Source organism: Bufo gargarizans, chromosome 5 (genome assembly GCF_014858855.1).
Source record: "Bufo gargarizans isolate SCDJY-AF-19 chromosome 5, ASM1485885v1, whole genome shotgun sequence".
NCBI lineage: Eukaryota > Metazoa > Chordata > Amphibia > Anura > Bufonidae > Bufo > Bufo gargarizans.
Window position 1 is genome coordinate 198,922,938 of NC_058084.1, and position 13,250 is coordinate 198,936,187.

General features: G+C 37.5%; 1 protein-coding gene across 6 annotated transcripts in view; it reads left to right on the forward strand.

Annotated features, from left to right (window-relative positions):
• Positions 1-13,250, forward strand: part of LOC122938416 (protein cordon-bleu-like) — a 503,795-nt gene that overhangs the window by 395,059 nt on the left and 95,486 nt on the right. For all 6 annotated transcript variants that reach the window (XM_044293907.1, XM_044293906.1, XM_044293905.1 and 3 more), the window contains one exon: positions 541-714. In XM_044293907.1, coding sequence (XP_044149842.1) covers positions 541-714 — 174 coding nt within the window. The remainder of the gene's footprint in view (positions 1-540; positions 715-13,250) is intronic.

Genomic DNA, 13,250 nt, shown 5'->3' on the forward strand with positions numbered 1-13,250 from the left:
ATATTAAAAAAAATGAATAAAAACAATTGAAAATCATATGTGTCATTTAAGTAATTAGCCAATTTTTTCACTTCGGCATTGAAATATTCAGTTTTGTAGATTTTCTTCCAGTTTTATTATACTCTTTCTCCATTTATATTACTTAGACTTTTTATCAAAACACCATTGTTTACTGGAATCTACAAGCTGAAGTCTCTGTGCTACAGTTATCTTGACGTCATGTTTTGGCTCATGAGACGTGGTAGGAAGTCAAACTCGCGTTACTGCCAGCTTCCTATTTACGCACTTATTGCCGAAACTACTAACATTACAATTATGGTGGAAACATTCATGGAAAAAAGTGTAATTACACTTGTAAAACTTTAGGAAAATATCCTACCAGCATAAATGTTCACAAGTGCTGCAGTATGATATTTACCTCACTGTAATGCAGTATTAGATCCAAATTGTTAAGGACATAAGTTTTATAATCTACATATAGTAATAAAACATCATATCATAGTAAAGTCCACATGAAATAACTTGTGTATCTTCATATAGGTAATGGACGGCAGGTACCACAAAAGCCCCCAAGAGGAAACTCCCGAAGCCCACCCCAGTTAATGATTCCCCCACCCCCTCCTTACCCTCCTCCTGATAATGACATTGTGGACCCACCAATCTTTGAAAATGGAGCTGCTGTAACAGGACCAACTAGACCTATACCTGCTAAACGTAGGTTCCAAAGAAGTCTATATTTTATATGCTCCTGTCAGCTCCACTTTTACTTCTGTATGACCTATTTTTCCTTTAAGTCTCTGAGTTCTTTTCTTTTCCCTCACTTTCTTTTAATCTGGGGTCTTAACAGATCACTGAAATTTCTTATAGAAAAAGATAAACAGATATGTAATTGCTGTGCCATTTTTCATGGAAAATGTCAATAGCCCTAACAGTGATCTTTAATGGGTCTACATTCTATTCCTTGGTATCACTTTCCTTATATACAGTATTCCCTTTCCTATATATTTTTTCTTTAAATATATTTTATGTGTTTGTACATTATTATTTGGAAAGCCAAATATATTTGGGGTATTATGTCCACTTCGAACAAGTTTAACCAACAAATTAATATATGAGGTACTGAAAAATTTAAGATTGAACAGATTTCTCAAGGGATTTCTAGAACACTGAAGCTGTATGTGGATATATTAAATTTATAAAGAAATATAAGGTCTTGAACGCTAACAAGACACAAAATGAGTAATAACATATATTGCTATATAATAATCCTGTCAACAAATATTAATCATGAAGTGTACAGTATATGGCAGAAAACATTCCCCTTCAGTGGTTAATATCAAATATATAACTTAAAGTTTATTAATCATATTGAAACAAAAATTTGCAACATACTGGAGTTTTGGTAATATTTGCAAAGTAGGACAGTTTATGGTATAAATATTGGTTTGCTTATTGGTTTCATTGGGTACATAATGTTGACAGTGTTTGCAGCTAGAGAATTGGTCACTTGTGGCTGTCTGAGTTACAGTTTTTTTCTCTTGTACAGTATGTAAGTTCTCAATGGGGGCATTTACTAAGTATGTTGCACCAGAATTATGGCGTGAAATGAGCCAAAAAGAATGGCGTTTTGATTTCTGCCAAATGTATCAACTGTTTTCTCCAGAATTTTCACCATAAAGAATGCATCACGTCAGAAATGAGTTACAAAGTAGGTGGGGCATTGAAATTGAAGCATATTATGCCTCATTTATGATCCTCTTATTGGCAGAAATGGCTCAAATTGTTGCTGACAATTAAGCCAGCTTATGTGGCAGTGTTTTGTGTAAAAAGTTGCATTTATGACATAAAGAAGTAACTTTTTTGTCACAAAGTCGCATTTATAAAAAGAAAAACCAACTCATTGTGGGAAGAGGTGTTAGGTAAGTATTAAAATAGTCTGCATTTATTTTTATCTAATATAAATGAGCTAAGCAACAGAGTTTGTAAGTAAATTGACATTCAACAAAAACAAAACAATAACTTCCCGGGTCTGAGACAAAAGTAACATTTTACCGCTAGAAATGTCGCAAATATGCTTCAAAAGTTGCAAATATGTTTCAAAAGCCAGTGTGGTCTGGCAGGGGTTGGCTGAAATGGCGCATTTCAGTCTTAAAAAGTAGCATTTTAGATCTATTGGCGTTAAAATGTCGCAAATCGAGAAAAATAGGTGGATAATCAAGTTTATATTTAAAAAAGTCACATTTTAAAAGGGCCATGCGCCTTCTGATATATGAGTTGAAACAAATCACCACTTTTGATTTCTAATATTAATATTTTTTTGAGGCGAATTACTCCATTATTGATAAATGTTCCCCAATGTATCCACAACCCCATTAATTGTCAAGTCATTGCAGAACAAATAAATAAAAAAAGTGATCAAAAAGTTGTATGTACCTCATAATAGAACCAATGATAAAGCTCTGTTGAGAGACAAATAAAATGGGTGGTTGTCAGAAAATGGCTGTACTAGTCTCCAGAGGCTCATCAATGCCAATATGGCCCCCGTAAACCATTCCACCAAAATCTGCCTTCCAAAAACCATATGGCGCTCCTTCTCTTCTGTTCCCTACTGTGCCCAAGCAACAACCTACAACTACATATGGGGTGTTGCCGTGTTCATGAGAAAATACTTCATACAATTTGTGGTTCTTTTTCTCCTGTTACCCCTTGTGAAAATGAAAAATGTGGAGCTTATACAAAATTTTATTGGAGGAAATGAAAATTTTCATTTTCACAGTCAAGTGTTTCTAAATTCTATTAAAAGCCTGTGGGATCAAAGTGATCAGTAGACTTCTCACTAAATTCTGTGAGGGGAATAGTTTCCAAAATGGGGTCACTTTTTGAGGGAATCTACTGTAGGGGTACCTTAGTGTGCCTTCAAATGTAACATGACGCCCAAAAACCATTTCAGAAAAATCTGCCCTCCAAAAATGATATGGCTCTCCTTTCCTTCTCAGCCCAGCTGTGTGCCTATACAGCAGTTTACAACCAATTATGGGATGTTTCTGCAAACTGCAGAATCAGGATAATAAATATAGGGGTTTGTTTGGTTGTTAGCTCTTGCTGTCTTACAGGAAAAAATTGATTAAGGCTACTTTCACACTAGCATTTCTATTTTCCGATATTAAGATCCGTCATAGGATCTTAATACTGGAGAAAAACGCTTCTGTTTTGTCCCCATTCATTGTCATTGGGGACAAAACGTAACGGAATGCTCCAAAATGTAGCATTGCGTTTGGTTGCGTTCCCCTACAGGAGTGCAAACCACAGCAAGCTGCGGTTTTCTTTCCGTCATGGGATGTGGAGCAAAAAGGATCCGAAACGTTCTCTGACCCAATCCAACACAATAGAAAACTGATCCGCCCCCATTGACTTTTAATGGATCCGTCCTTGCTATGTTAAAGATAATGCAACTGGATCCATTCATAACGAAGCAGATGGTTGTATTATCAGTTGCTGAGCTTTGCCGGATCAGGCAAAAACACACCTCCATTTTGCTTTAATCCTTGTGAAACATTTAAAGGGTTAACGATGTTTGCAAAATCAGTGTTGAATAACTTGAGGGGTGTTGTTTCTAAAATAGGGTCATTTATGGGTGGTGTGGGAATTAGCTCTGATAGAGGCAGGATTGGCTGGCTGGCGGACAGTCAGAGACAGTGACACACAGTAAGTCCAAACAAAAGTTCCACTTTATTGTGGTCTCAACGGCAAAACAAAGGTCCTTTATAATTCAGGCAAAAACACAAAACAAATCCTGCTCATCTGAGCACTACCTAGACAGTGTTTTACTAACTGTTCTAAATACGGTACTTTCAGCACTGAAGTTCACCACAGCAAGCTACTCACATGCACCAGCATATCAGTTCCAATATAATCCAGCTCTCAGGCCAAGACTCTCTGCCTGGGTTCTCTTTATGCAATTGCTGCAGTTGCAGCTAATCAGAGACAGCAGGCTAGCACACTTACCAGAAGAGCACTGCGGATTGGGAAACCCGCCCAACTCTTCCCCAATCCAAACTCCAGGCCCTATACCAGCTTTTCTACAAAGCCACCTCAGGAAAGCTTGGGCTTTCCACTACATACTGGGCATTCCCTGGAGCTTAAGCTGCATATGACAGGATTCTGGGGGAAAAATACCTGCTATCAATCACTCTGCCTGTCACTGTCTCACAGTGGTTTCTACTACACAGAGGGACTTCAAAACTCAATTGGTCCTTGAAAAGTGGATTTAGAAAATTTGCTTCTAAAAATCTAAGTCTTCTAAAATCCTAAAAAAAATAATATGACATTCACAAAATGATTCAAACATAAACTAGATGTAGGGTAAATTTAGAAAATATTTTTGCAAATTTTCAGAAAATTTGGGATTTTTTTTATAAATAAAGTTAAAACATATCAACTCAAATATACCTTTAACATAAAGTACATTGGGGGAGATTTATCAAACCGGTGTATAGTAGAAATGGATTAGTTGCCCATAGCAACTAATCAGATTCAACCTTTCATTTTCCAAAGGAGCTGTCAAAAATGAAAACTGGAATCTGATTGGTTGCTATGTTACACTTTACACCAGTTTGATAAATGACCCCCATTGTGTCATGAGGAAACAATCTTCGAATCACGTGTATAAATAAAAGCATTCCAAAGTTATTAACACAAAGTGACACATGTCAGATTTTCAAAAATAGACTCTGTCAGGAAGGTGAAAAATGACTGTGTCCTGAAAGGGTTAAACAGATGCCTATGAAGAATGCCATACAGTGGCATTTGTCACCATAGGATTCCACTGTGAAAAATGTATATGCTTGGTATGTATGCCTTTTTGCTGGACTCGGCAGGATGGAAAGAGTTGTATACTAATTGTGTATGTTAAACATAGGACAAAAGCTTGATGTGAAGAGCCTCTGTGGCCGTGAGAACATATTCCTTAGTTAAATAGCACCTCTAATATATTATTTATTTTAAAAGCTGCATTTTCTGGAACTCAAAAAAGGAATTAGTAAACCATTAAAAGTATAGATTTCATACAATGTTGATGACTGCACATTGTCTCTCGTCCACTTTAATAATCTGGTCACAAATTGAACATATACACATGACGTTAGCCATACTCCAATGTAGTTTTTGGTTGCAGCCGCATCATTGCTGCCGGTTGTGGCCCTGCCCTTACAAAAATATAAAGAATAATGTTAAAATTATTTTTAGTATTTCATTATAATTTTATGAAAATTAACATCGGGCAGTCTAGATGGGCCAAATGGTTCTTATCTGCCGACACATTCTATGTTTCTAACATTATTATAATTGATATACCCATCTTAAACCTCCATAGAAGGGAAAGGAGAGAACGGAGCATGCACAACCACCTCTCCACTCGCAACAGCCATGAGATAAATGCAGGTTGGAACCCACATCTGTTGGACATTTATGGTATATCCTGTGGATATGCCATAAAGGTCCAGTTTTGAATACTTCTTTAAACTGGAACCCTGGTAATGCTAAAACAAAGCAAAAACAAAAATAAGTCAGATTCTGTGATGAATAAAAAAGTCACGCTAGTATATTTTAAGAATTTCCTAGAGTGAAGTGGAAGCTTCAGTGCAGTAGAAGCACTTGCTTTTTTGCATTATCATCACTTTTATTTTTCTGGCTAACTTTACCAAAACACTTAGATGTTGATCAAAGCATACGGTAAATATAAATCCACAGGTCATAGCCATTCCTGATTTGTGATCTGTCTTTAAAGGTTCTTGGACACTGCTCTCCAGCGTTAAACCGCATCCAGCTTCTCCATGTTTTCAATCTGAAACTTTCTTTCATATCTTCTTTTGTAAAGTTGATACATGCATTTCAGTCAGTCACTCATTGTGTGTTTTTGGAATGATCTCATTTTACCTCTAAACCCCAACTAACCATCAGTGGTTTGCTGAGAATTTTATGTTTTTGATTGTATTGCCTTTGCATGTTTTCCTGTGGGCAGAGTGGCAAGGATGGCCTGATGTGACCTTTAAAGCTACACTTACTCATTCTGCATTCTTTTTTTGTTTCTCTTCTCCACAGTTTACTGTTGTGCATCATTCCCTTCACATACCAAGCACTGTTGAACAGGCTCTGTCTATACACTTCTCATTTCTCATCTGATCTCCACTGTTCCTGTCCTTGTCTTTCAGATTGGTGGACGTCAAAGCATCTGTTGGAATGAATGTGTCCTTTCTTTTATCACACTTTTCCTCTCTCACTTCATGACACAAATTCTCTTGTACTGTAAAAGGTTTGAAATGTGTTTGCAAGTTCATATACCAAGTTTTTTTCTAATTACACATTATGTGGTTTTGATGATTTTCTTGTTGCCGTGTCCACATTGTAGAACCTACTAAAGGATTCAGTGACTAAAGTTATTTGGTCTGCATCTAAGGGTGCTAACTATTTTCCTCACTGTAAAGTGCTTGTATTATTTATCTACCAGGATTTTCAGGATTTTGTTCTAAAAACAATAAATATAGTCAGTGGAGTTAATCAGAGCTGTTTTACAATTCTGTGTTTTTTTTCTATGCAATGCTTTCTCCAGAGTTAACGACACATGCTATATCATACACAAGTACCAATTCTTGATTGATGTCTGCTATTTGAGTGTTTACAAACACTGACACATATGTATGTGTGTAAATGTATACAAATACAAAAGGTAAAATCTCATACATGCTAGAAAGGGAGACAACAATTTAAAATAGTTTTGTAGATACATTAAAGGGGTTGTCCTACCATATATATTAATAAGCAGTCATCAGGATAGGTCATCAATGTCAGATCGGCGAGGTTCAAATTCCCGACACCCCACCTATCAGCTGTTTGGAGTGGAGGTGGGGTTGTATGCGAGCACAGCTTCCTGGTCATTACACTATGTGTCATCTCCTGTGGAGCTGTTTTATTAGAAGTACTCACTGCTTTCAAGTGAATGGAGTGAGTACTTGTCATTACACTGCACTTCCGAGACAAAGTGCAGTGTAATTAACAGGAAGTGGTGCTCCTCTTAAAACAGCTGATCGGCAGTTATGCCAGGTGTCAGACCTTCTCCGATCTGATATTAATGACCTATCCTGATCATAGGTCTTCAGTATATATGGCAGGACAACCCCATGTACATGCTTCAGATTTGTGTCTAAAATTAGGAATATATTCATCCAAATTTGTTTTGCACTAAAAAAACTGCTTTCTTTTAGTTTAGTTTTTTGTATATGCTACTTGGTCCTCATGTATAGTACTTAGATGAAACTTTTAGAATTCACTAGAAACTCTAGAATTCTCTTTTATGATTCACTACATGAAGTTGTAGATAATTATCTAGCATGTTGCATATACAGTAGAGCTTTAACCTGCTCACAGTCCCTGCAAGACTTTTACACTTAGCATTCCATTTGTAGACACAAAGGCAACTTACAATGTACTGTTGGGGTACGATATATATTTTATTTCACTCATATCTTTCTGCCACACTATCTGTCCATCTACCTATTCATTTACCTCTCAGCAGGAAGAAAGTAAGAGACTGTAGTCCCCTCATACTCTGCCCCATACTGTAGTGTGTGTGTGTGTGCAGCTTGCAAGTGAATGATGCGAATTGACAGCTTTGAGTGCTTATTTTTTAATTCTAGATTAGAAATACAAAGTTTTGTTTGCTTCCACACTCATAATTCTCTGCACTGTGTATATATTTTTTTTATGCCAGAAAAGATATATGAAATCACAATACATCATGCCATTAGGTGGTCCATTCAAACATATTCTCTTTCAAGTTTAGGAGACAGCACATAATCTGAAGGCACAGTTATACTGTTTGGATGGGCTTCAAGAATATATAAGATAGACCAACAAGCTACTTTTTAGAATCCCTTTACATGTAAGAATAAGTCAAAAAGTAAAGTTGAAGTTGAATTTTAATGAGTAATTGACTAGTATACTGTAGTAGAGCAAGTACCATATTTTTGCCCTATAAGACGCATCCCCTCAAGTGCTTCCTGGTCCTCGGCCGCTCGCTGTGCTGTGACTGCCCATAGAGTGAGCATGTCGGTGCTCTGTGACTTCACGCTGTGCGCATTGGGTCACGGCACAGTGCACGGCAGGAAGAAGAAGAAATAGAGAGTTGGATCCTAGGATTGGCAGCGTATGGAGCAGAAAATGTAAGTTGATTTTTTTCATTTTATTTGCTCTGAGCATGGAGTTCTTATCCGAGGTCTGGTGATTATTCACATTGGGGGTCTGATCTAAGTTCTGGTGATTATTCACATTGGGACCCTGATCTGATGTTTAAATGAGGGGGGTCTTATTCATATCAAAGCTCTGATCTGAGGTCTGGGGGTCATTCACATCTGGGGTCTGATCTGAGGTCTGAATAAAGAGTCTTATTTACATTGGGGCTTTGATCTGAGGTCAGATTGAGGGTCATTTACATTGGGGTCTGAGCTGAGGTCTGATTGGAGGTATGATCTGAGGTCTTATTGGGGTCTTATTAACATTGGAGGACTGATCTGAGGTCTGAGTGGAGGTCTTATTAACATTGGGGTGTGAGCTGAGGTCTAATTGAGGGTCTTATAAACATTAGGGGTTTGATTGGGGTTCTGAGCTGAGGTCTGATTAATACCGGGGGTCAGATTGGCGGTCTGACCTGAGGCTTAATGAAAAAATTTTTTTTTCTTATTCTCCTCCTCTAAAACATATGTGCGTCTTATGGGCAGGTGTGTCTGATATGGTGAAAAATACAGAAAATATAAACATAAAGCAAACAATTAGTTTACCTGCGTCAAATAGCATTGTACAATTATTGTCTGCCTGAGTGTACTTTCACACTTGCGTTGTGAGGATCCGGCAGGCAATCCTTTTTGTCTCACTCAGGTATCCGTAGCTTCTTCTCCTCAGCTGTTTCTTGTCTGGCACTCCCAACCTCCTTATATTCCCCTCTCCCACTTCTCTGGTTGCCAGATAAAGAGCTTCCTGCCTGGACTTCTATACTGACCCACTGGAGCTGAGTTGCTGTTATCCCTGGTTGTCGTACCAGAGCATTACCCTCCGGATCCCTGTTGGTTGTTTGTTGTCGCCCACCTGGGACTATTTGTTTTGTCAGTATTGTCTGTCCTCTCCCTAGTGTTTCCCTTTAGTGTTAGTGGTGCGGACTAGTGTTCCCACCGCCCTATTCACAACGTAGGGCTCATCTTAGGGAAAGCCAGGGTTTAGGCACGTGATCAGCGTATGGGTGAGAAACCCATCTAGGGACGTCAGGGCAGTCAGGTGCCAGCCTCAAGGCCTTCCTTTTCCCTCCCTTTGCGTCACGTATGTGATCGGCACGCCCGTTGTGACACATATGCAGTGGAGTATGCCACAGTTTTGTATTTGCGGAACCTCACGGAATCCATCTCTGCTGCAGCATTCAAACCTGCCAAAATGGTGTGATAAAATCAAAAGAAAAAGGTTTGGTACTGTGCTAGCCAGTAGTAAGAAGTCTTGATGCTCTCAAAAAGAGTAACTGTATTGTAATTTGATACCGTTTAATGGCTAACTAAAATAAATGATGTTATAAGGCAAGCTTTTGAGACTCTGAGGTCCCTTCAGGCCAGAAATGAAAACATTTCTAAAGAAACATGGATGTACACATTTTTCTTGAGATTTTTTTTATATCTGGCCTGAAGAAGGGACCTCAGAGTCTCAAAAGCTTGCCCTATAATATAGTTTATTTTAGCGAGCCATTAAAAGGTATAAAATTACAATATTTTATATTGTTTATCTTTTTGAGAGCATCAAGACGGGTGTGACTAAATGTCATGTTTTAGTATGGACAGCATAGCCATACCATATATAGCTAGTCATATGTCCTTAGTTTGTCATTTTATTAGAAAAGAAACAGTCTTTCCAACTGTTACACACCATAGCAAGAACATTTCCTTAAGATAAAAGTCGCAAACTGTTTATGTTTCTATAAGCTTTTACTAGACAGCTACTTCTTATCAGCTAACAGCTTGTTAAAGTCTGTTGCTACACTGGCATTCTTTTCAGTGTCATACCATTTTTGTAGTCAGGTTCAATGAACTGAAGATATTGAACATTTGTTGGATCTGAAATAATGTTCTCTTGCAAAGTATTAATCTAATGTTTCTACTAAATATATCACTTGAGGAAACTTAAAATAAGCCCTGAAATATTAAAAGAACTAATAAATAGTGGTCAAATCTAACACATAAAATAAGTCAACACCTCATAATGCGATACAATTAAAATTAGTAAAAATTTGCAATAAGATGATATTGACTTGTGCAGGGTAAATATTTTATTTATATGTATTATTGCAATTGACTCCACTGTTGGTCAAAACCACTACTGCCCTTTATATCAGTGAATAGTATACCAGCTACATACTTTCGCTGGTGCTCATTTAGAGAGGTGATGACTTGTAGGGGAGGGAGTATCCTTCAGCTTCAGGGACATATAGGCAGCAAACAGAGCTGATACAAGGTAGAAACATGATATTCGAATAATAATTCAAATCTAAAATGAAAACCAACTAATGATATATAATAGCTGTGCCTGTTTTTGCTCCAGAAGCCAGGCAAAGAGGCAGGAGGTGATTTAGACTGAGGGCTGTGACTATGTAGCTCACTTGTTCTAGCTTCTGAGATAGAGCAGAGAGGCATGAAGGGGCTTGGCTTGAGAGATCAGACCTGTGCTCTATTTAAATCTTTCTGTCCTTTTGCTTGATGCCAGTATTTATTATCTGTGTATTTTTGAGTATTCTTGTATTTTTTCACCCGGCCTTCTCCCTAGTATTTGCTACTGTGTATGAACTAATCTTTTGCCTTTCGTTACCGTGTTGTTTGTTTCTCCTGGTTTGACCCAGCTTGTTTCTGTTGTGGATACTGGTCACCGATTTGGCTTTGACATTTCCTCCTCTTGTTATGACTACAGGGGCCACTCTTCCTAGCAGGGCCACTCTTCCTGTTCACTCCACCTGTTATAGGCTACCCTGTGAATGCAGCCTAGGATTCCATAACTTCCATACCACCAGCAGGAACCTCTTATGGTGAACTAGTTTCTGAGTGGGATTGCCACAAAGCGGGCTGCACAGCAGGAGGCCTCACTAAAGGTTGAATTTGTAATGCAGATTGGTGGTTGCAGTGGTCACATGTAAACCCCTCCCCCCAACCCTTTCAGCCCCAGAGGTTTTTGCTATTTAGTTTTTCACTTTCTGCCTTTCCTGGCATAGCTGTATGGGGGATTGTTTTTCGTGGAGCAAGTTGCACTTTCTAATTTCGCCATTTAATATTGCATATAATATAATGAGGAGCTGTAAAAAAAAAATCTAAATGGGGTAAAATTGGGAAAAAATGAAATTCCACAAGTTTTATGGGCTTTGTTTTTACGGTGTTCCCTACATGGTAAAACTGGCCTGTTACTTTCATTCTCCAAGGCAATACAATGATGACGATACCACATATGTATAGTTTTTCTTGTGTTTTAATATTGAAACAAATAAAAAACTTGAAAAATTGTTTTATTTTTGTCACCATATTCCGCCCCCTATAACTTGTTTTGTAGTTATGTGTAAAGGGCTCATTTTTTGCTGGGTGATCTGTACTTTTCATTGATACCATTTTGGGGTGTGTATGACTTTTTGATAATTTTTATGTGGGAGGTGAAGCGACCCCAAAAAAACAACAAACTGGACATTTTCTACCATTTTGCCGTTTGCGTTTTCGCACACAGTGATGCCCATGATATGTATTTCTTTTTATTGTATTATTATTTTCATTTTGGAAAAAAGGGGAGATTTTTTTTTTTATATATTTTTTTATTCATTTTTTATAGTTTCCATTGGAAACTATGGGGAACTATAACAAGCAATCATTAGATTGCTTCTCTCATAGAATATAAGAAATACACTGTATTCCTATGGAGCCCTGCAACTGAGGCTGCCACAAACTGCATCTGGCTCCCCTGATCCTTGCCGCGGGGAGCTAGAGCACACGCTTCCAGGTTTTTGGGAGTTTGGATGCCATGGTCACATTTTACTATGACATATGAAGGATTAAAGTCTGCTATCATAATTAACTCCGGTCACAGACATTAGGCCTGCCTGTAAAGCGCTGCTCAGAAAGGTGTTAAGGTGCAAGAATGGACATTATGCAAACTTTTTACTAAATATAGTGGCTTCACTTTACAGCTGTTGTAATGAACAAAACGTATTTAGTATACTTAAATAGAAGGGTTTGGTAAATAGACTGTAAACAGAAGATAAAGTGGATAAATGCCACCAAATGATTTCTCATTCCTGTAACATTTACAATATCACTGTGTATAAAAGTCAAGCAAAGGCAAACTGTTATGGGAAGCAAATAGAAACAGTCACCTTTGCAGGACAATAAAACAGGTTGAAATTAATATTTTTCTCTATTGTAAAAATAAGAGCAAGCGTTAATAATTAGTGAAGCTTAACTGTGTTAACATTTTTTATTAGAATGTATTCCCAAAAAGAAACAAAGAGGAAATGTAATACTTTAGTAGTACCAAATTAACATTTGTTAGTTGATGCTAAGCAACTCAGAGATGGTGACCAATGTTGTTGTGTCTCTGATTCAAGTTCCACGATTCATCTAAGGCCACAACAAATTACATTTCTTCCTTTGGCTAGACAGGTAAGAAATGAATAGTACTGGTGAGAGTTCTATAGTACTTTCCTAACTGAAACAAAAGGACATGTTTACCAATAAATATAAAACACTGGCATCATTGTCTTTCTGTGATAAAAAAAATAACCTGCCATATACAAGGAGAAATCATATGTATATAATAGTGATTAGCAGCCTTAGGAACTTACATTATGTGCTCTGTGAAGTGCAATGTTTGTTAGTCCCTTACCCCAACATGTTGGAGATCCATAATGTTTAGAGTTGGGCTAACATGACACATGGCTCTCTGTTATTGATATGGAGAAAGCAACCTAGGAAAAACCCAAATCTTTTTATTTCTGGTAAAGAGGCTATTGGTAATGGCCACATTAAATAAAAGGGTTCCATTATACAATATCTCACAAACGTGAGTACACCCCTCTTGTTATTGTAAATATTGTATTATATCTGAAGACTAAGGATATAACACTTTGATACAATGATAAGTAGTCAGTGTGCAGCTTGTATAACAGTGTAAATTTGGTGTGCCCTCAAAATAAC